General features: G+C 43.4%; 2 protein-coding genes across 5 annotated transcripts in view; one reads left to right on the top strand and one right to left on the bottom strand.

The window, feature by feature from the left end:
• DCUN1D5 (defective in cullin neddylation 1 domain containing 5) overlaps positions 1 to 5,271 on the bottom strand; it is a 28,811-nt gene extending 23,540 nt beyond the window's left edge. The window contains exon 1 of the mRNA XM_042457965.1: positions 4,918 to 5,271. Within this exon, the coding sequence (XP_042313899.1) occupies positions 4,918 to 4,994 (77 nt within the window). The 5' untranslated portion in view covers positions 4,995 to 5,271. The remainder of the gene's footprint in view (positions 1 to 4,917) is intronic.
• A 3,895-nt stretch (positions 5,272 to 9,166) lies between these two features.
• DYNC2H1 (dynein cytoplasmic 2 heavy chain 1) overlaps positions 9,167 to 20,789 on the top strand; it is a 248,851-nt gene continuing 237,228 nt past the window's right edge. For 3 of the 4 annotated variants that reach the window (XM_042458285.1, XM_042458287.1, XM_042458286.1), the window contains exons 1-6: positions 9,167 to 9,493; positions 12,503 to 12,673; positions 13,222 to 13,357; positions 14,690 to 14,808; positions 17,095 to 17,239; positions 19,793 to 20,025. In XM_042458285.1, the coding sequence (XP_042314219.1) occupies positions 9,293 to 9,493; positions 12,503 to 12,673; positions 13,222 to 13,357; positions 14,690 to 14,808; positions 17,095 to 17,239; positions 19,793 to 20,025 (1,005 nt within the window). In that variant the 5' untranslated portion in view covers positions 9,167 to 9,292. The remainder of the gene's footprint in view (positions 9,494 to 12,502; positions 12,674 to 13,221; positions 13,358 to 14,689; positions 14,809 to 17,094; positions 17,240 to 19,792; positions 20,026 to 20,789) is intronic. The other variant, XM_042458288.1, reaches the window with a different exon arrangement.

A 20,789-nucleotide genomic window follows, 5' to 3' on the forward strand; every position in this document is an offset into this window, starting at 1 on the left:
ATAGTAACTGAGGGAAGTGGCGATGATGAAAACAAAAAGTGGAAGTCCAGGGAAGTGAATTTGGCTTCTGGATTGATAGTTCCATCTCTGTGGTATAAAGCACTAACTGCAGAGAGCAAGTGGATGAAAGGTAGAGGATAAAGTTGCTCCTGTCCAGACCAGGCACACTGAAAAGTGCAGGATATACTGAAAAGGGCAACAAGAACAATTTCGTGGTGAAATTCTCACTGGAAAACTAACATATGCTCCTTGATCAGATGTCTTAATTTACTCCAAAAAGGTAAAATCACTGTGCATAATTAAGTCACTCGGAAGGTGCAAGGGGTGGAGATTCTCACAGCTGTCAGATTCTGCTTCTCCATGCACTGACTGACATAATATGATTGAATTACTGCGTAGCCTGACATGAGTTAAGAGGCGAAAGGCCGAAGTTCTGTAGTAAAGCACAGGCTTTGCATGCAAAAGGTTCCTAATGATCAGGAGACAATAAATTAGAACAGACAGGACAGAAAATTTGGCAACAAAGTGACCATGCAGAAAAGTCTTCAATGAGGTGCCCACACTGCACTTTACTACCATGTTCTTAAAATGATTCTATATTGTTTTAAAGTATTACTGCTTTAATATGGTAGTTTAATTATATTTTAATGTTTAATTGTTAGGTTTAATTCATATTGTGAGCTGCCTTGCATCACATTCAGAAAAAAAGCAGGATATTAATAAAACAAATAAAATGGATGGATTAACAATTCCATGGAAGGCAGATTCAAAACTGCAGAAATAACCCAGTCTGAGACCGCTTTAACTACCCTGACTCAGTGCTAGAGAACCCTGGAAACTGTACTTTATTGTGGCACCAGAGCTCTCTGACAGATCCAGACCACAGCCAAGGCTTGGAGATTCTTTTTGTACAATATTGCCAAAATCCGACCATATCTCTCCGCCTCTACTGCCAAGATCCTGGTCCATGCCCTAGTGATCTCACGACTTGATTACTGTAACGTCCTCCTGGCTGGGCTTCCTCTTTCTCCACTCTGTCTTTTAATCTCTGTCCAGCATTCAGCTGCACGCATTATCACTTCCACCCACCGCTCTGACCACATCTCTCCTGTGTTGGCATCCCTTCACTGGCTCCCCCTCCCTTTCCGTATTCAGTATAAGCTTCTGCTGTCGACGTTTAAAGCCCTCCATGGACTGGCCCCTCCTTACTGATCAGACCTTCTTTCTCCTCACCTTCCCACCAGGGCCCTCCGTTCTGGTAGTCAAGGGCTCCTGTCTCAGCCCAGGATTTCTTCTGCCCCATCCCGGATTCGCCCCTTTTCACTTGCTGCCCCTCACTCCTGGAACCTTCTTCCCCCACAAGCAAGAGCCATCACTTCTTTAACTAGCTTCAAAACGGCGTTGAAAACCATCCTGTTCAGAGAAGCGTTCCCAGGCATTGCATAATTGTCGCTTGCCATCTGATGTTCTTTTAGTGCCTGTTTATCAAACCATTTCCTGTATTGCTATGTATTGTATATGTATTATCCTACTTGAGAGTATGTATTTTCCCTGGATGAAGATTAACCTTCCATTTTGAAGCCAAGCCCTCCCTCCAGTCCATCTGCCTTGGTCCAGGCCTCGGAGGTAGAGAGGAACTGCTGGACCTCTTACCCTTTCCCTCCACCACTCCCTTCTCCTTCTGTGTCATGTCTTTTTAGATTGTAAGCCCGAGGGCAGGGAACCGTCTAACTAAAAAGATTGCATGTACAGCGCTGTGTAAATTTACAGCGCTTCATAAATAAAGGTTAATAATAATAATAAGGCAAAATGTCTTGCAGAATTTCCTAACACTGAGCCAGGGCAGTTAAAGCAATCTCCAACTGGATTATTTCTGCAGTGTGTTTTGGACTGCAGTTAAGCTTCCTATACGGCTTACTGATACAATTCACACAGGCATAAGTGGCCTCCATTATACCCATCTCAAATGAGAAGGCACATACCATGAAATCACCACTGATGATTGATTATTAACCCATCTTTCTCTTGGAACAGGATAATATAACTACAGCACGCCCTCGGCTTACGCAGGGATCCATTCCCCCCCCCCCCCGAGTAAGTCGAATTCCGTGCATGCTCAAATCCCATTTGCATGAATGGGGCTCATGCATGCAGCGCATGCCAGCCATGGGCATGCGCCCCATTCATGTGAATGGGACACGCCGCCCCTTACGCCCCACACAGCTTTCCACGTGTGGTCAAAGCCGCATATAGTGCGCCTGTGTATGACGCGGGCGCACTGTAATCTGGACCTATGGCAACATTACAGTGGTATATATTGTTTTACTGCTATACCTACCATTGTACAGAAGACAATGGGGGGCAGATTTCTTTGACTCAAATAATTCGTAATTGAAATCAGTGGTTCTCAAACGGTGGGATGGCACCCCTTGGGTGGGTGAGAGTTGGTCAAGGGGGGGCGCGAGACTTGGATGCTGTGATTGCTCCTACAATGAGTGGGAGGGGGTACCATCGATATGTAGGTGTAAAGGAGGAGGATCCCAAGTGTAAAAAGTCTGAGTACCACTGATCTGATTATTGAAGATGGTCAAGGAAGAACGTGCAAAAGCAGATTTATAGCTGAACTTCAAAGAAACAAAAAATATGACTACAAATGATCTACATAATTTTAAAACAGCTGATGAACAGATCTATATGTTCAGGATTTCCTATACTTGGACTCAATCATCAATCAGAGCAGAGAATGCTGTCAAGAAATTGAAAGAAGATTAGGACTTGGAAGGGCAGCTATGAAGCAACTAGAGAAGATCATGAGGTGTAAAGGTATATCATTAAGTACCAAAGTTAACATGGTCCACACCACTGTATTTCCTATTTTTATGTATAGTTGTGAAAGCTGGCCAGCGAAGAAAGCTAACAGGGAAAAAAATCAACTCGCTGGAGATGGGGTGCTCAAGAAGAGTTCTGAGAATACTGTGGACTGCTAAAAAGACCAGTGGAGTAGAGCAGATTAGGCCTGGAGTCTCCCCAGAAGCAAAGATGACTACCGTATATACTTGACTATAAGTCAACTTCATGTATAACTCCAGAGCAGATTTTGGAGGCAATATTATGGATTTTGATATGACCTGTGGATAAGTCAAGGTAAAATTTAGGGGTATGTAACAAAAGACCTAAAGGATGAAGCAAAGGTAAAAAAAAGCCAACTTAAAATATTCCAGCAGCCATAACTGTGCTCATATTAAAGGCTGGATGAATGAGAGAGTAGAGGAAGGTGCTTTCAGGACAGATTATGCTCTTGCCTTTTACCAGAGGAGGGTTCCTGTTTAAATATGAGTTAACGTACCAAACTTACATTGACTCATGGAAGGCGAGTCATTTTTTTTAGGTCAATATTTTGAATAAAAATTCTAGACTTGTACATGAGTATATACAGTAAACTGAGGTTGTCCTGTTTTGACAACATCATGACAATGTATAACTACAAGATGATAATGTGTAGTAAAGTTCAGAGCAACAGAAAAAGAGGACAACCATATTGCAGGTGGATAGACTCAGATCAGAGAAGCCATGGCCATGAGTCTGCAGGAGATCAGGGTAATTTGGAAGTCTCTCATCCACAGGGTCAACATGGGTTGAACTCAACTCAAAGGCAGTTAACAACAACCACAACTAGCCAAAATTGTTCCTAGAGGGGGTTAGAGGGGATGGTCAGACCAACATGAAAGTGGAATAGTACACAATCATCACATAAGCTGCATTTCAGTTGGAGACAATAAAGCCATGATGACCATAGATGGCACCTGACCAACTCTCTGGTAGCTATTGTCAGCATGGTGCCGGAGGGAGGGAAAGGAGGTCTTCTCTCCAAATCAGAGGCTGCCTTTCTGATATCACAGAGGAGCCAATGAGTATCCAAAGGGATCTTGTGACACCTTTTGAGACTTAATGCTGCATCTGCACTGCAGAAATAATACAGTTTGACACCATTTTAACAGCCAGGACTCAGTGCTAAGACACTCTGGGAATTGTAGTGCTGCGTGACGTTTAGCCTTCTCTCTCTGTGCACAGGGACCCTGCAGCACCTCTGAGACGATCTGCAAGACAGAAGTCAATAGCATGAGCCTTCCTAGACTTGGGCCTACTTCCTCACATTCTTCCCTGTCAGAGAGCTCCGGTGCCACAACAAACTACAATTCCCAGGATCCCACAGCATAGAGACATGGCAGCTAAGGAGGCACCAAACTGGATTATTTCCGCAGTGTGGGAGGCCAGGGCTGGAATCCTGGCTCAGCCATGGAAACCCACTGGGCAGCCCTGGGCAAGTCACACTCTCTCAGCCTCAGCTGCTGAGGAAAGAGAAGGGGTAGCGATGGGAATAAGGAGCTCCATCCCCACCTCCCTCCCTCCTTCATTCTTTCACACCCTCCCTTCTTCCTTTTCCCCTCCATCCCTCCTTCTTTCTTCCCCCCCTTCTCTTCTTCCTCCTTCCCTCCCCTCCTTCATTCTTTGCCACCTCCCTCCCTCCACCCTTTTTTCTCTTCCTTTCTTACCTTCTTTCTCTCTTTCCCTCCCTCCCTCCCTGCTTCTTTTCTTTTCCTACCTTCTTTCATCTCTCCTCCCTTCCCTATCTCTTTCTTTCTTTCCTTCCCTCCGTCCCTTTCTCCTTCCTTCCTTCCTTCCATCCATCCTTCCTTCCCCCTTCCCTTCTTCCTCCCCCCTTTCCTTCTTCATCTCCTTCCTCTCTTCCGTCCATCGTTCTTTTCCCCTTCCTTTCCTCTTTTCTTTCCCTCCATCCTTCTTTCTTTCCCACCCTCCCTCCTTCCTTCCTTCCCTATTTCTTTCTTTCCTTCCCAGGGGCCTGGCTCAGGGAAGGGCTGGCACTGGGGCCTGGGCTGGGCATTGTCTTCCTTGTACCTGGTGATCTTACACTTCTTGAGGCCCGTCTCGTCGCCCGCCTGACCGGGGGATTTGCGCTTCTTCTTCACGGGCATCTCCTCGGATCAAGGAGGCGACGCTGAAGGGGATTCGGGACGCCCTCCTCCTCCTCCTCGTCTTCTTGTTGAAGCGGCGAGCGCGGCCTCCCTCGCCGTGGCGCCCTCCCGGCCTCGGCCTCGGCTTCCCTGGAGGAGGAGGAGGAGGAGGCGGTTGCTGAGGGAAAGACCCGCAGCGACGCCGGCAAGGAAGAAGAGGCGACAAGAAGAAGCCGAGGAGGAGGAGGCGCGACTGACGCCGAGAGACGCCGGAGCAGGAAGTGACAGCGGCGCGCCTCTCCTGGCAAGACGCCGCGCCCCGCCTCTTCCGGGCGGAGCTACCACACCAGGACGGAGCTAAAGCTCATAGCCACGCCCCCTGAGGGCAAGCCGTGACGCGAGTCTGTGACGGAAAGGAAGAGGCGGGGCGTCGTGACAGACGGGCCTTGTGACCCAGTTGTGACGCGGTTGGCGACAAACTACCTCAGGAGCGCTGGACTTCCCGTCCCGTCAGCCCCGGCTATTAAGGCCAAGGCTGAGGCATGCTGGGAATTGGAGTCCGGAAAAAAAAGAATGCCCATACACTTTTTCCTCGCTACTGTTAGGGGCACAAGAACCCCCGGGAACATGGAAGAACCGGAAATAGCAAAAACGCCATGTTTTTTAACCTGAGGACCTTTCTAGGAATCTCTAGATCCTCCAATGCAACTCTATGGTCAACGTCTGCCAGACATTGACCATAGAACTGCGATGGAGGAGCTACAAATGCCTAGTGGAGCGTTCTCTCTAGGAATCTAGGTCTTTCAGTGTGACTTTTGGTAAAAGTTGACCATAGAGTTGCACTGGAGGACCTAGAGATTCCTAGAAAGGACACATTAATGAAATCCATGAACAATCAAATCCGCAAATATTTAGGGATGAGTGTAGTTGCCTTTGGTCCGAAACACACTTCAGACATAATCCGGTCTGAGGCCGCTTTCACTGTCCTGGCTCAGTGCTAAGGAATCCTGGGAATTGTAGTTTATTGTGCCACAGCTCTCTGACAGAGAAGGCTAAATGCCTCACAAATGCCTACAGTTCCCAGCACTCCCTAGCATTGAGGCAGGGCAGTTAAAGTGGTCTCAAACTGGATTATTTCCACCCATCCTCTGAGGCTGAGAGAGTGTGACTTGCCCAGTAGGTTTCCATGGCTGAGTGGGGATTCGAACCCAAGTCCAGCACTCAAACCTCTGCACCTCAGGAAAGAGGTGGCTTAGTGGATTAACCTTTTTGTTGCCACTTAAAAATAAACACCCTTTTGAATTCAAAAGGATGGCAAAAACTGTATCCTCTGTTGGGTTAAATGTCCCTTTAAGGAAATGTAAAACTTAATGATATGGCTGTATAAAGGGGAAAGACCAGGTGCCAATCCTTTGTAATTAGTTATGCACAGTATATGAAGACTCTGAAACCTAGAACAAGTGTGGGTTGAGGAGAGTGGATTAGAGAGAAACAAATTAATTAAACTTGTGTTTTAAAATCCACAATACTAATGAACTACTAGCAACCCCTGTAGCAGCCTTCCCCAAACAATTGCCCTTTAGATACTCCCACCAGCTTTGAATAATGAACATGTTGACTGGAACTGAACTGTAGTCTAAGGTCCAAAACACACTGTAGAAACAATCTAGTTTGAGACAGCTTTAATTGCCCTGGCTCAATGCTAGGGAGTTCTGGAAACTGTAGTTTATTAAGGCATTGAGCCTTCTCTGTCAGAGAGCTCTAGTGCCACAAAGAACTACAGTTCCCAGGATTCCCTAGCACTGGGCCAGGGTAGTTAAAGCAGTCAGAAAGTGGATTATTTCTGTGGTGTGCTTTGGACCAGACATTATTTATTTATTTATTTAGGTATTTATACCCCACCCTTCAGCCCTAATGGCTCTCAGGGCGGCTTACAATTATTATTTTTAATCAGACAGTTCCCTGCCCTCAGGCTTACAATCTAAAAGACATGAAACAAAAGGAGAAGGGAATGATGGAGGGAAAGGGGATGAGGTCCAGTGGTTCTTCTCTCCCTCTGAGGCCTGGACCAAGGCAGATGGATTGGAAGGAGGGCTCTTCCTTCTTCCAGGCTAGTCCTGATGGAGCTGGACCTGCCTGGTGGAGTCTCCTTCCTCTCAGGCCGGTGGATGGCAGTTATGGAGGGCGGAGTCTCCTGCCTTTCAGGCATTGGTTTGGTGATGGTTTGGATAATGTGGGTTGTAACTGTATATGTCAGAGCTTTTGTTGTACATATTGCAATTGGGAAAATAAAAGCCTTCAAGGACTTGGGAAGAAGACAGCCTTGTCTGTGCCTTATTTCAGGTTGGTCAGTGCCTGGTTGCCAAATACTGCACACTGGGTTGTGCTTCTGCACTCTGCTATTTGTGCGCTGCTGTTGAGGTCAAACAGTTCAGACAGTGCTGGATGTTGGAATGCTCTGAAGATGCCAGCCACAGATGCTGGTGAAACATCAGGAATAAACTCTTCCAGGACATGGCCACATAACCCCCAAAACCCACAGAAAACATTGGCACCTCTATTTGGGCCTAGTTTGCTTTTGTCACTGCACACCTGCACTACAGAAAGGAGAGCCAACAACTGCCTGAGTCTAGTTGTAGCACATCCACCTTGGTCCATGGTCCCTTTCATGGAGACGCTGACGGCAGTGGAGCTACATCTCCATGTTGACTGGAGCATGTTCCTATTCCGAGGGCCTAGTCTTTCAAAAACAGTCCAGTATTATTTCATTTAAACAATGCCATTCTCCTTAACTGGACCCAAGGCAGCTCAAGAAGGATGCTTAAAAACAACAACAGGAAGAGCAGTATTTTAGATATGCATCTGTTTGTATTGTTGCCGATACGTTATTCATGGCCAAAATGGGCCATTATAAAATGTCATTTTAAGATGTCAAGAAATGTTACTTTATGTTCAGTTCTTGCTGATTTAACATCCTGGTTGCTATTAAGAAGTGGTTCCTTAACCTATATATCCTTAGTCATAAAAGCGCTGTGTGTGTGTATATATATAATACTGTTTATTTATAGCCTGCTTTTCCAAAGGAGATCAAAGTGGGTTACAACAAGGATATAAAACATTATACAATTTGGACAACAGTATATAAACATCATAAAAACATACCAGAATTAAAAACACAATAAAAACCATAGCCAAGACAGAACTAGCTGGAAAGCAGCATATATGATGGGGAACAGATGTCAAAACACATGGGGGAAAGTGTGTTGGAAGAGGTAGGTCTTAAGTTTCTTCCTAAACAGGTCAAGGGAGGTAACAGAATGGAGCTTGTTGGGAAGAGAGTTCCAAATCTTCAGGGCCGAGGCAGAGAATGCCCTTCGCAAGGATGAGGGATATCTCTTTTTAGGAACCCTTAAGAATTGCTTCCCGACCGTCCTGAGTGTGTGGGGCGGATTATATGGAGAGATGCGGTCCTCCAAGTATCCTGGGCCCAAGACATTTAGGGCTTTATAGGTAATAACCAAGACCTTGTATTGCACCCGGAAGCGAATGGGCAGCCAGTGAAGATCTTGCAAAATAGGTGTTATATGGCTAGTCCTGGAGCATCCAGCTAATATATATATATAGCACTTTAAAACATATATATGAGGTGACCCTAAGGCAAACCTGTCATGAGGTATCCTTGGCAAGTTTATTTTTAAACTGTCTTTCTCCCAAATTGGGACCCAAGGTGGCTTACAATATATATATATATATATATACACGCCACCAAACACCACAACACATATACTTTAAAGCATATATACATATATATATATATGTGTGTGTGTGTGTGTGTGTGTGTGTGTATATATATATATGCTTTAAAGTGCTAGAGAGGAGAGAGAGAGAGAGAGAGAGAGAGCACTAAGCCGCCTTGGGTCCCAACTTGGGAGAAAGGCGGGTTACAAATAAAAATAAATAAATAAGTAAACTTTTGCGAAGAAACAGCATGATAGGGCCTTAGGGCCACCAGTGTGTGCAGGCACACAGCAACAACAACAACAACAGGGAAGCGGGCTGGCAATTTAAAAGGCAAGCAGCCTGGAATTACAGCTGAGCCACGAAGCGCCTGAGGATTGCCGAGCTCACCGATCACCGATCGAACGCGCCGCTTTCGGTTGCTCTGGCCTTGGGCGCGCGCGATTGGCCGTTCGCCGTTCGCCGCCATGGCTGCCGGTTGCCATAGAAACCGGGCCTAAGCAACGGGCGGACGCCGCCGGGGCTTTGCGTACAACCCCAGGCCGCCTCGCTCTCTGCGTGCTGCTGCTGGGGCTGGCACCATGCCTCTGGACGGAGACGGGGACGGAGACAAGCGGAAGCTCTTCATCTCAGCCACCGCAGCCAACTACTTCGGGCTGTCCTCCTTCGCAAGCCTGGCCCCGCTTTCCTCCAGCCCTGAGCTGGCCAACTTCTTGGACGACGGCAACGAGTTCCTTTTGTGCGTGCAGCACTCAGGGGAGCAGACCCGGGTCTCCAATCAGGTACCCTGCGCTGGGCCTCCGGGCCCTTGGCGGCAGGCGGCTCTGGAGAGAGATCACTGGGCTCCGTTTGTGTCCTCCAAGGGGAAGCTCATGAGGGGGAATTATGAAATGATCCAGGCTGAGTGCTAGGGAATCCTGGGAAATGTAGTTTATTGCGGCATCAGAGCTCTCTGACAGAGAAGGCTAAACGTCTCACAAAACTACAGTTCCCAGCATCCCCAGCACTGAGCCAGGGCTGATTGTTCCTGCATGTGTTTTGGACTAAGATCCAACATGCCTGAGTTTGCATTTTCCCTTTTCTTCCTCACCTTGTTTCCCTTTTATGTTGTGTCTTTTTGTGTTTAAAAGCGAGATTATATAAGCTGCTCTGGAAGGTTTTTTCTGCTGAAGAGTAGGATTTGTTGCTTGTTGTGTGTCTGCAAGTCATTTTTGACTTTTGGTGACCCTAAGACAAACCTAGAATGGGGATCTCTTGGCAAGATTGGTCCAGAGGGAGCTTGCCATTGGGCTTCATGGCCAAGAGGGGAATTGAAGCCTGGTCTCGGGAGTCATAGTCCAATGCTCAGACCACTGGCCCTTGAAGAGTAGGATAGAGTGCGTTCTTTTACCAATGGACTACATATACAGCTCCTCAGACATTCAAGTAGACCCTAGTGCTGGGCCCTTCACCTGCCGCATGAATTAGGACAGCGGGAGGTTTCAGGTAGCACTCCAGATCTTGCTGGACTGCCACTTCCAGTAAGTCAGACCAGCACAGCTACCAAAGGACAACGCCACTTCTGGACTAGGAAAATTACAAGACAAAACGATCTTGGGTCAGCATCCTTTTTTAAATGGACGTAGGCCTGGGACAGACCGCCAAGAAACGGGGGCCTGCCGGTGGCCTAGTTTCCTCCGCAGGGACAGTGCAACCCCCAAACAGCACACTGTCACTGTGGAGGTAAAAGAACCCAGAGAAACTGGGTTCTTTTTCTGGTGCCGCAATGACGCCATGAGTGCGCCAGTGGCACACCCGCGATGTAAGTGCCTTGCAGCAATGCATGGATGCCCCACAGTGCTTACATAACAATGGCAGTGCCTGTGTACACAGAGCGCCACCGTTGTTATGCTGCCGTGCCATGCTAGGGTTAGGGATTGTGTAGTTGCCGCACAGTCCCTAACCCTAGAATTGGCACTGGTACATCGCAAAAGGCCGGTGTCTATCACACCAGAGAATGTGTGTTTGCTCATTTAGAGTATATGAAGGACTCAGGTGCAGATCCAATCTCTTATTGAGGTTAGAATAAACCCCTTGAATCTGCTGAATGGTAAGCCATCATTTACAGAATTCGAAACGGTTCTGTTCATTTACTCTAGCTGGGATTAACCATTGGATTTAGGCATTAGGATTCTATAATAGGCCTACTGAAACACTTGAGGTGACGTTGCACAGCACTAATACTTGTTAGAATAAGGTGTGTTACAGACCGCCCAAAACAGGCGGTCTCGCGCCGCTGCCGGTTGCTGTGTCTGGGAACTGCAGCAGCCAAACCGCATGGTTCCCGGGTGCAGCAACAAAGAAGCGCCAAAATAGCTCTTCTTCCTGGGCCCCGGAAGAGGCGCTGCAAAGCGCAAGGCATGCACTCGTGGCACCACTTCCGGTGTGCAACATCAACGCTGTGCGTCCGCGACATCAAAATGGTGGCACCCATCTGTATAGGGCGCCACCATTTTGACGCACTCATTATGTGCGAGGGGCAAGGTGCGTCAGGAAGCGCCGCCCTTCGCGCGTAATGACGGTGCCTCAAGGGGCCCGTCTGTAAAGCGCCTAAGATTCCACAGTTTAGTGGTTTTTTTTAGTGTGTCAGCAATGATAGAAGCTGGATACTTCTCTGCTGTCCCTTTACCTGTTTCCTTCTGTCTGTTGGAGTTCTTGCTAAAAATATGAAACTAAATAGAGTTTGATCTGATCCAGGGAAGTGTAACTTAGGTGGGAATCCTTATGTCTCCATTATAAAGAAGTAAAAAAAGCCCATGAGGTAGCAAACAGTGGGGAAATAGCCCAACTTCAGAGAGCTGATGCTAGTTTTAGTAGCTAACGCTGGTGAAGTTAATACGGTGTGAACTTGTCCGTGTGTAGAGAGGAAATCAGATATACCTGTTAATGTTCAATATAAGACCGCCACCAATGTTCTTTACCTTTGTTCAGGATTATTTAACAAATTAGTTGTACTTTTACTTTTAAGAAATCCTTTCTGCACTTGACCTGTGCATTTAATACAATTTAGAGAACCATTGGCATTTTGCTTTTAAAAAAAACTAGGTCACCTCTGGTATAAACTGCATGGTATACAAAATGATATTGTTTTTACTGTTTTAACTCAATGGAATGATCAATTGACTTTTGAATATAAAAGTGTGTCTACCTCCACACCACGCTAAGAAGAGTCAAAGCTGGATAGCATTTGGCAGAGAAATTACAATAGAGGAATACTAGAGACGTCAAAACATGACTAGGGTAAAAATCCTGTTTGAAACTCTGTGGAGTTGCTGCCAACCTGGACAGTATTGGGCTGAATGATTTCATGGTCTGGTTCCTTATAAGACAGATTTCTGGTATTTTCATTGTTTTCTCTATATTTTCCCCTTTATTTCCTCAGCTCATTCAGTGCTAGGCCTCCTGTCATGGCATCTTTCCCTGCGATTTCTCTGATTGCTTGGTTTAGATTAGAAGGAGTGTGCTGCCATTACATCTTATTTTAGTCTTTTCTTTAACTATGATTTAAAATGCATATTTCTCCATGATTCTTCTGATAATGTCATAGCAATGATAAGATTTTGTCTCACCTATTAGCAGACTTCCTTTCCTCTTTTCATGTTGGTTATGAACATATGAGCAGGAAACATGTCAGTTTAGTCTTGGTACACTACTTACTGTAGTTTATAATCTACAGTATAAATATTTTCACAGTGGTCATAAGCTGTTAGTTTTGCAGTTAATGTCAGTATTTGTGTTTCTTTATCATTCAGGTTGAAGCTGGTAATTCAGAAGATAAGATGCTGGTATTCTTCAAGCTACGACCAGATGTTATCACAGAAGATAACCTTCATAGCAATATTCTTGTATCATCTATGCTAGATTCTCCTGTCAATATGCTTTATCAAGCAGTGCGTCAGGTATTTGCACCAGTATTGTTGAAGGTGAGAATTCATATTATGTCAATACATTTGCAGGATTTCTCCCCGTCCCCGATTGACTACATTCTCTTTTTTCACTATACTGTTTTTTTTTTACTACAACATTTCCCAAATATGTCATGATTTGAAAGTATGCATGTCAAGCTCATTCCTTGAGAGGAGGAGAGGCAGTGGTATGTCTGATGCAGTAGGTTGGAGCTATAGGTTCAACATGAGATGTAGGGAAGAGATAATGGTTGGAGGGATGACAGTGAAGAGTTCGGGGATGGAGCTAAGGTGAGAGGAAATGATTTGATGAGAACAACAGAATAGTCCCCTCATCAAATGAGATGAAGGAATGAGGAAAATATTGAGCAAGGTGTTGAAGGATGTTGGAAAGTCATGAACAAAACAAGAATGGGGCTATTTGAACATCTATACATGTCCAGTTGCTTATTCTTCATATGTTGGCCTTGATTAATATGTGGTGTTTAGGCATAAAAGTCTTAGTATTAAGAAGATGGCACCCAATTGTAATATGATATTCATAGCTCTTGAAATCCTTGTTGCAGGATGAGAAATGGAGTAGAGATTTTGATCCCAAACTTCAGAATCTTTTACGAGAGTTGGAGGCTGGTTTAGGTTCTGTTTTGAAGAGGTCTGATACTTCTTACACAGGCACCAAATATCGGGAAGATGATGTTCAAGGTATTTAAAGCTTCCTGTTTGTAGAAAAATGGTGAGATACAGAAATCTGTAATTCTGAGCATCAATTTGTAAGCACGTTTGTTTCATTTCAATAGTGCTTGCTTTTAAATAATTATGAACAAAATTATATCTGCTGACGTGGGTTATGGTCCACTAAATTGTATGCCAAAGTCTTTAATATTCCTCAAAATACTTTATTATTATTGCTGCAACAGATTAACATAGCTGTTTCACTTTAAAGAATTATGGTGTAAGACTTGACTTCACTGTTAGTTAATTTTCAGTGAGTTGTCAAATTATTTAATAGTGAAAGTGCTATACAGGTTGGCATAGCCCTTAGTTTGATGTTATGAAGCCTTGAAACAAGATTACACTACTTTCTCTGCTGGATGTGTTGTGCCTGTCCTGTTCTAATTAGGGCTGAAGGGCGGGATATAAATACCTAAATAAATAATAAATAAAGACAGCTGTTGGAACCTTGAGGCATGCCTGTTGCCCTAGTGCACCTCTTGAGCCCCTAAAGGATAAGTCATTCCTTAAGTGTATAGGCTGAATGAGCAGCTCTTGTTCCCAGGGAGTGAGATCCACCCTCCGCTCCCATCCCATTGGTCTGTGAGACAGCACTGGGCCTATCCTCACATGTGGCATGCAGGGTTCCCTATGGTAGAGGAAGAGGGATGTGGCAGGGTTCCCTATGGTAGAGGCAGAGGGATGTCCTATAACTGTCTTTTTTGCTATTTTCTAATAGTTTCAAACTATATTGGCTGCAAGTTAAGGAAGTTTGATATGTAGTTACTGAAGAGTACTCCGCAGCTCATTTTCCAGGCTTTTGACATCGACACATTTAAACGAATCAATGTATTTTACAAACCATAACATCTCTAGATACCCATAGTATCCTAATCAGTATGTACGCCATATCAAAAGCATCTAGGTCAGTGATGGTGAACCTTTTACAGACCGAGTGCCCAAACTGCAACCCAGACTCCACTTATTTATTGCAAAGTGCCATGTCCCTCTGGCTTTCTAGTAAGAGGCTCTGGCAATCTCTGTGCTAGGGTGACAGCATGTGCGCCCACAGAAAGGGCTCTGAGTGCCACCTCTGGCATGTGTGCCATAGGTTCACCATCACTGATCTAGGTTTTATGGTCTTCAAGCTATAGTTTGGACTGATATCCGATTCTATGATTCTATAGATTTCCAAATAAAGATGAATTCAGTATAGGATTATATGTCAAATTAAGAGTTCTTCAATCTGATAAATAATTTAAAAAATCAAAAAATACTCAGTAACTCTGAAATGATGTATCTACTGATGGTTTTTTTTTACAGCAATACTTTCTCCAAATGATGAATTTCAGTTTTGGATAGAGCGTGCTCAACGTGGAAGCAAGTCATCTAGCAAGGAGAGAGCCTTGCATTTTAGAGAACTGTTTGAAGCCATTGCATATGTGTGTAACTTCATTTGTTCAGTAATTCTTTTTATAAAGTTCAGTGTTTAATTCATACATAGAAAATGTGTTCTTGTTGTTATGTGCATTCCAGTTGGCTCTGACTTATGCTAATTCTATCATAGGGTCTCCTGGCAAGATTTATTCATAGGAGGTTTGCTATTACCTTCTGCTATGAATGACAGAGTGTACCTTGCCCAAAATGGAGGGAGTCAACCCCTAGTTTCTCAGAGTCCTAGATCAACATTCAAACCATTACATTTCCCTTGCTCTCAAGAAAAAAAAAGTATTACAAGATATGAAAAACAGGGAATATACTGTTTTGCTGTTTATATTTACATGCCCACCATTGAATCCAGTGAGGGTTTTGTGTTAGTTGATCAGTCAAGACAAAATACTTGATTTTCACTGTTTCACAATTCTTACTGCATATACGCTGAGATACCTCATACTGTTCTAAAATAAGGATGACCAAAGAGTGGCCCCAGGGCTGTTTTCCCCCAAATGTGGGGGGGGGGGAACGGGACATTTTTGTCATGTTTTGGAACCCCCAGGTCCTGAGGGAGGCCTTCTTTTAAAACTGAAAGTAAAGCAGAAATGTTTTCCACTTATTTCCTGCTTTTTTTTTTTTTAATAATGCCTCTCTTGTTTCTAAAATGGTCTGATGGGGCCTAAAAACATGGCAGAAATGCTGCACACATCCCAGAGGTCATTGGAGGGCATTAGTTTTTGATGGTGGGGAATGTAGTGCATGGTACAGCTCTCCAAGGGCTCTTGGGAAGCTAATGCACACTCCCCCAGCATCCCAGAGTTGTCCATTCAGACTCTAGAGTAAGGATATGCAGTAGCAGCTGGCCTGAGACCAGTCTTTTGCTCCCAGCAGTTGCATAGACTGCTAAAAGAATAAATATTAAATATCCAGAACTCTCTCATCATTGATTCCAGTAGTGGCTTTATGCAGAAGTCAGTTCCTCATTTTTCTTTTTTAAACTTTAAATGATGTGTGTGTGGGCTATTTCCTCTCTCCACTTTTGAAAGAAAGACTATATATCCTTTTGAAGGGACCAGGAAAAGGCACTTGAGGGAGTCTGGAGAGGTGAAGGGTGATAAAAACAGCCCTCAGGAAGCTTGTGTGCGTTGCCTACTGCTGTTTTAAGGTCCCTTAAACATTCAAGAGCAAATCTGACAGTGCACAGAGGGTTACTGTGAATAAGGGGGAGCAGCAAAAATTGAGTACCCCACCATTCTAAAGTAGAAGTGTGCAGATTGTGCAAATTGGCCATTGGCTACAATCTAGTAGTCATATACTTTGTTTTTAATGCTGGTTGTGACAAACTGGGCTGTGCAAGTGAGCAGCAAAACTTTCTTGCATGAAAACATAGTCTGATGATTCCATAAGATCCTACCCAAAGGGTCAAAAGTTTATAGGTTGTCTCCATAAGCACTTGACTTTGACCATTTGGATATTTTACTTAGTTTAGAAACCACTAGGTAGTGTCAAATATAGAATTTATTATGATTTGGCTATATTCAGTGATTTATGATTCATGTAGGTAAGCATATGCTATAGAAGAACCCAATGACATTGGTGAGATATTAAAAAAAAATAGATGGTGTTTTATGTGGGCAGTGAGCAGTTGAGTTGTTTTGTGTTTGACTGGGTTCTATACGAAATCATGGCTGATAAAATGGCATGCTGGTAGGTAAGATTTCAATTTCTGAGCAACTTCTCGAGGAGCAGGGTACCTGACTCCTTACCAAGTGGTGATGTGAGAGAGACTTATGAACATTCATTCATTATTATGTATTCATAATAGGCAATTAGGCAAAAGGGGCCAAGTACCTGCTGTTATCTTGCAACATCTGCTTAAAACCATTTTTGGCCTTCTCCCCAATGCTAACTACTTATTTCCTTAGAATACTATCTCTGTAGCTGCTGGTGCTTTCTTAATGTAAGCTATTTGGGAAAAATTATTTAAGAAGTGGGTATTTCTATACTTATATATTATTTATTTAAAATATAAACATTGATATTTTCATAAATAATAACAGATTTGGTTCATAATGAACACATAATAAATTATAGTTATTTCAACAATTGTTGCCCTGTCTCCAGAAGATTCCAGCTGCATGTAAAGAATAAATAATTAAATAGCAAAGTCCCAAAGGATTTGCATTTGCATTTATATATACAAAAATGGCACAGAAATATTCTTGGGTAAGTTATTTAAAGTTTGCAGTATGCCTATAAAAATCATGTTTTTAAATTATTGTTTGTACTTCCAGGATTATTACAATTTGGACAGTCTGTCTTTATTTGAAGTTGTGGATTTAGTGGACACAACACGGGATACTGTTGATGATGTGTGGAGACAAGCTGATCATGAACCTTTTCCACAGCAGCGCATGCAAAATCTTTTGGATGTCATAGGTAAAGCTGTGGGTTAAAAGAAAAAATATCCTATTTGCCTGAAATGAACCTTCATCCTTGTAATATGGAGTAGAGTTACTTGAACTATCATTTCTCTTCTCCTTCAGTATAAAATATGTTACCTTTATCACACTTCCCAATCATCTCCAGTAAAGGATCTGGCTGGACCAGGAATAGATACTGTGTGACAGTAATGGACAGCTGAGGCAGATCTGCCAGCCAGTTTTTTTGCCATGGACCCCTTGGCTGGACATAATGGCAAAAGAAGCAAAACCAAAACCAAATGTGTCAGAAGTCCACTTCCGTTTTTTTAAAATGGGTATTTATTAAATTTTAAGTAGGGAACAGTGTTCCTGCAATCAGTTTAAAAGATGCATTGCCATTTTTGGAGTCTCCCAAGAGCCAAAAGTAAGACAATCAGTCCCTCCCTTTTTTGTCACTTGGAGGTCACATACAGTTCCAGGGTTACACTTTGCCCACCCTTGCTCTCTGCAGCAGGGAATCAACTTTGCTTAGTGAGAGTACTGAGTAGCTGACTGATCTGTTGGACAAACATACCCATAGTCTGCTTAAGCTCAGATGCTTCAAAGTAAAGTTTACTAGGGTCTGCCCAAATGTTCTTTAGGGCCTCCTGAATTTGATAAAGGAGTCCTTTTTTTCCTTTCCCATGGAGACATATCTTCAAAGGTCTTCAAAGTGACAGCTAGATATAAATTATCATTGTAATTCCAATTCTACCTGTGAAGGCTGTAATTTTTTCCTCTGCAAAGCCAACTGCCCCTTCATACTAAGCTGTTTGGCCATTTGCTAGCTTGTTCTTCTCTATCCTTGCCAAATCAAAATCAAATTACCATATATACTCAACTATAAGTTGAGAAATTATGCCCCAAAATTGACCCTAAAATCCTACTGCTTAGAAAGGTCCTAAAACAAGCAAGCCTGATGCCCCACTCTTGGTGCCTGGAGGCTCTCTCTCTTTCTGTGTGTGTGTAAGAGGTTCCAATTCTGATTTGCAAGGGTTCTTTTCGCATGGAAAAAACCTCATTGAACGCTATTTGCTTCCCTCCCCAAGCTGATTTGCAAGCCTTCTCTTCTCATGGAAGAAACATGTCATTTAACACCACTTGCTTCCCTCCCCAGTCTGATTTGTAAGCCTCTCCTTTCCATGGAAGAAACACCTCATTTAACACCACTTGCTTCCCTTCTCAGTCTGGTGTTAAAACCTCTCTTCCAGCACCTGGAAATCATAGAATGATAGAGTTGGAAGAGACCACAAGGGCATCCAGTCATGCAGGAACTCTCAATCAAAGCATACCCAACAGATTGCCATCCAGCCTCTGTTTAAAGACTTCCAAGGAGGGAGACCCCACCACACTCTGAGGGAGTTTGTTCCACTGTTGAACAGCCCTTACTGTTAGGAAGTTCCTCCTAATGTTGAGGTGGAATCTCTTTTCCTGTAGCTTGCATCCATTGTTATGGGTCCTGTTCTCTGGAGCAGCAGAAAACAAGCTTGTTCCCTCCTCAATATGACATCCCTTCAAATATTTAAACAGGGCTATCATATCACCTCTTAACTTTCTCTTCTCCAAACTAAACATCCCCAGCTCCCTATGTCATTTCTCATCGGACATGGTTTCCAGACCCTTCACTATTTTAGTTGCCCTCTTAAAGTGGTGAAGGGTCTGGAAACCATGCCCTATAAGGAACGACTTAGGGAGCTGAGGATGTTTAGCCTGGTGAAGAGAAGGTTAAGAGGTCATATGATAGCCCTGTTTAAATATTTTATATATCATTTCAAATGGTGTTGGGTAGTTGGGAGAGGTCCAGAGAAGGAGAAGGAGGGATGGAAGTGGTATTTCCCCCTTTCCATCCTTCGTTATAGCCCCCTACGTTTTATCCTTGACTTATCCATGGGTTATATCAAAACCCATGATTTTGATGCTGAAACCTTCCATTGACTTATACTTTCAATTTCAGCAGTGCTGCACCTTCTGTAGACTTTCTTAAAATCTAGTGGAAGTAAGTGTTTAAGATGACAAAGTAGCAAACCTTACTGATTTGCTCCCCTGAAGCAAGGCTACTTGTTATCTTTTAAGAGGGAACAACATCTAATGGTTTGGGTCTAACATGAGTTTGATGCTAAAGAAAGTGTAAATTTAATCTTTACAGATGTTTAATCTTCTGGATTAAAGGTCTGTATTTAGAAATGTGTGTTTAGGCAGGCCAGAACTTTTATATAACCCAGAAGTACTAGTGACAGAATGTTATGTAAAGGTCTTGGTTGTTCTTACCATGTTGATTCAGCTATGCTAAACTTTGAGTCAACACTGTTATTATTTTTTGTGATTGTTCTTTGAAAATTGGTATATACTGATGGGATGAAGGTGCCTTCTGGTTTGAATGTAGTGATTAAACATGTTTACTAAATATTTCTAATTAACAGGCAAGGTCTGAAGAAATATATAGTGAAGGAGAACTTTCTTTCCAACCAGAAAAAAGTGTAACATTTTTGAAAGCACAGTTAATTTACTCAGTATGTTTATGTGGTTTCAGCTGGATCTCTTGGAAGGTTTGTTCAGAAGAAGCTGGGAACTTTTAATCTCTGGGAAGATTCCTTTCATATTGTGAAGGAAAACCTGAAAGCTGGCATCACAATTTGTGAACAGTGGGTAGCAGCCTGTGATCATCTTACAGGACAGCTCTGGCAGCGTTACACTCCACATTTATGGCAAGCTGAAAAATACATTCCTGAAGCACTAGGCAAACTTGGTAAACGCCTTGAAGAGGTATCATTTTGCTCCAATTTTTTAGGGTGGGAATGAAAGGAACAATAACTGAAGCTTTTAAATGTAATTTTAAAAATGGGGATGCTTCATTGCATTGCATTTACAAGACCAAAAAGTTTTGTGCCTAGTTAAAGGGAGCTTAGCTGCAAAGAAAGACCTCATCTTTAAGGGTTAAACTGAGCGGGATGATGGAAATCTATGTATGGATCTCTTGGAATATTTGGAAAAAAGCAGCCACAAGGGAACTGATTCAGACTGGCACCATGGAATTGGGAATGTAATATTAAACCCTCCCTAATTATCCTTTTTTAAAAATTAAAAACAACAGCAATCCCTGCAACTGCTGTTGGCACCATTAGAGAAAACATCAGGAAACGGGGAGGTGGGGGGAAACCAGCACAGTCTTGTGGTTGCTTTGCACAATTCTGTGCAAGATATGAGGGATCAGATCCTGTTGTCTTATCTGGTGTAGCTTTGAGACCAAGAAAAGTTACTACTAGTCAAAGTAGAAAATACGTGATGAATATGTGATGGCTCTGGCTTGATACAAAGGATCTTCATATGCTGAATCCTATGTAGCTTGTTTGGCAGAAAGTAAACCGCAGTGAAATTTAATAGAAGCCTCATTTTTAGTAATTGGATATGCATTGGGAAAGCTCTTGGATACAGTCTCTTAAGATGCAGTTGACAACTTCTAAAGTAATTGTAGTTTTCCAGATGACCTTAATTGTATGTTTATGTTCTTGTTATTTTAGGACTGCATC

Source organism: Sceloporus undulatus, chromosome 3 (assembly GCF_019175285.1).
Source record: "Sceloporus undulatus isolate JIND9_A2432 ecotype Alabama chromosome 3, SceUnd_v1.1, whole genome shotgun sequence".
Taxonomy (NCBI): Eukaryota; Metazoa; Chordata; class Lepidosauria; order Squamata; family Phrynosomatidae; genus Sceloporus; species Sceloporus undulatus.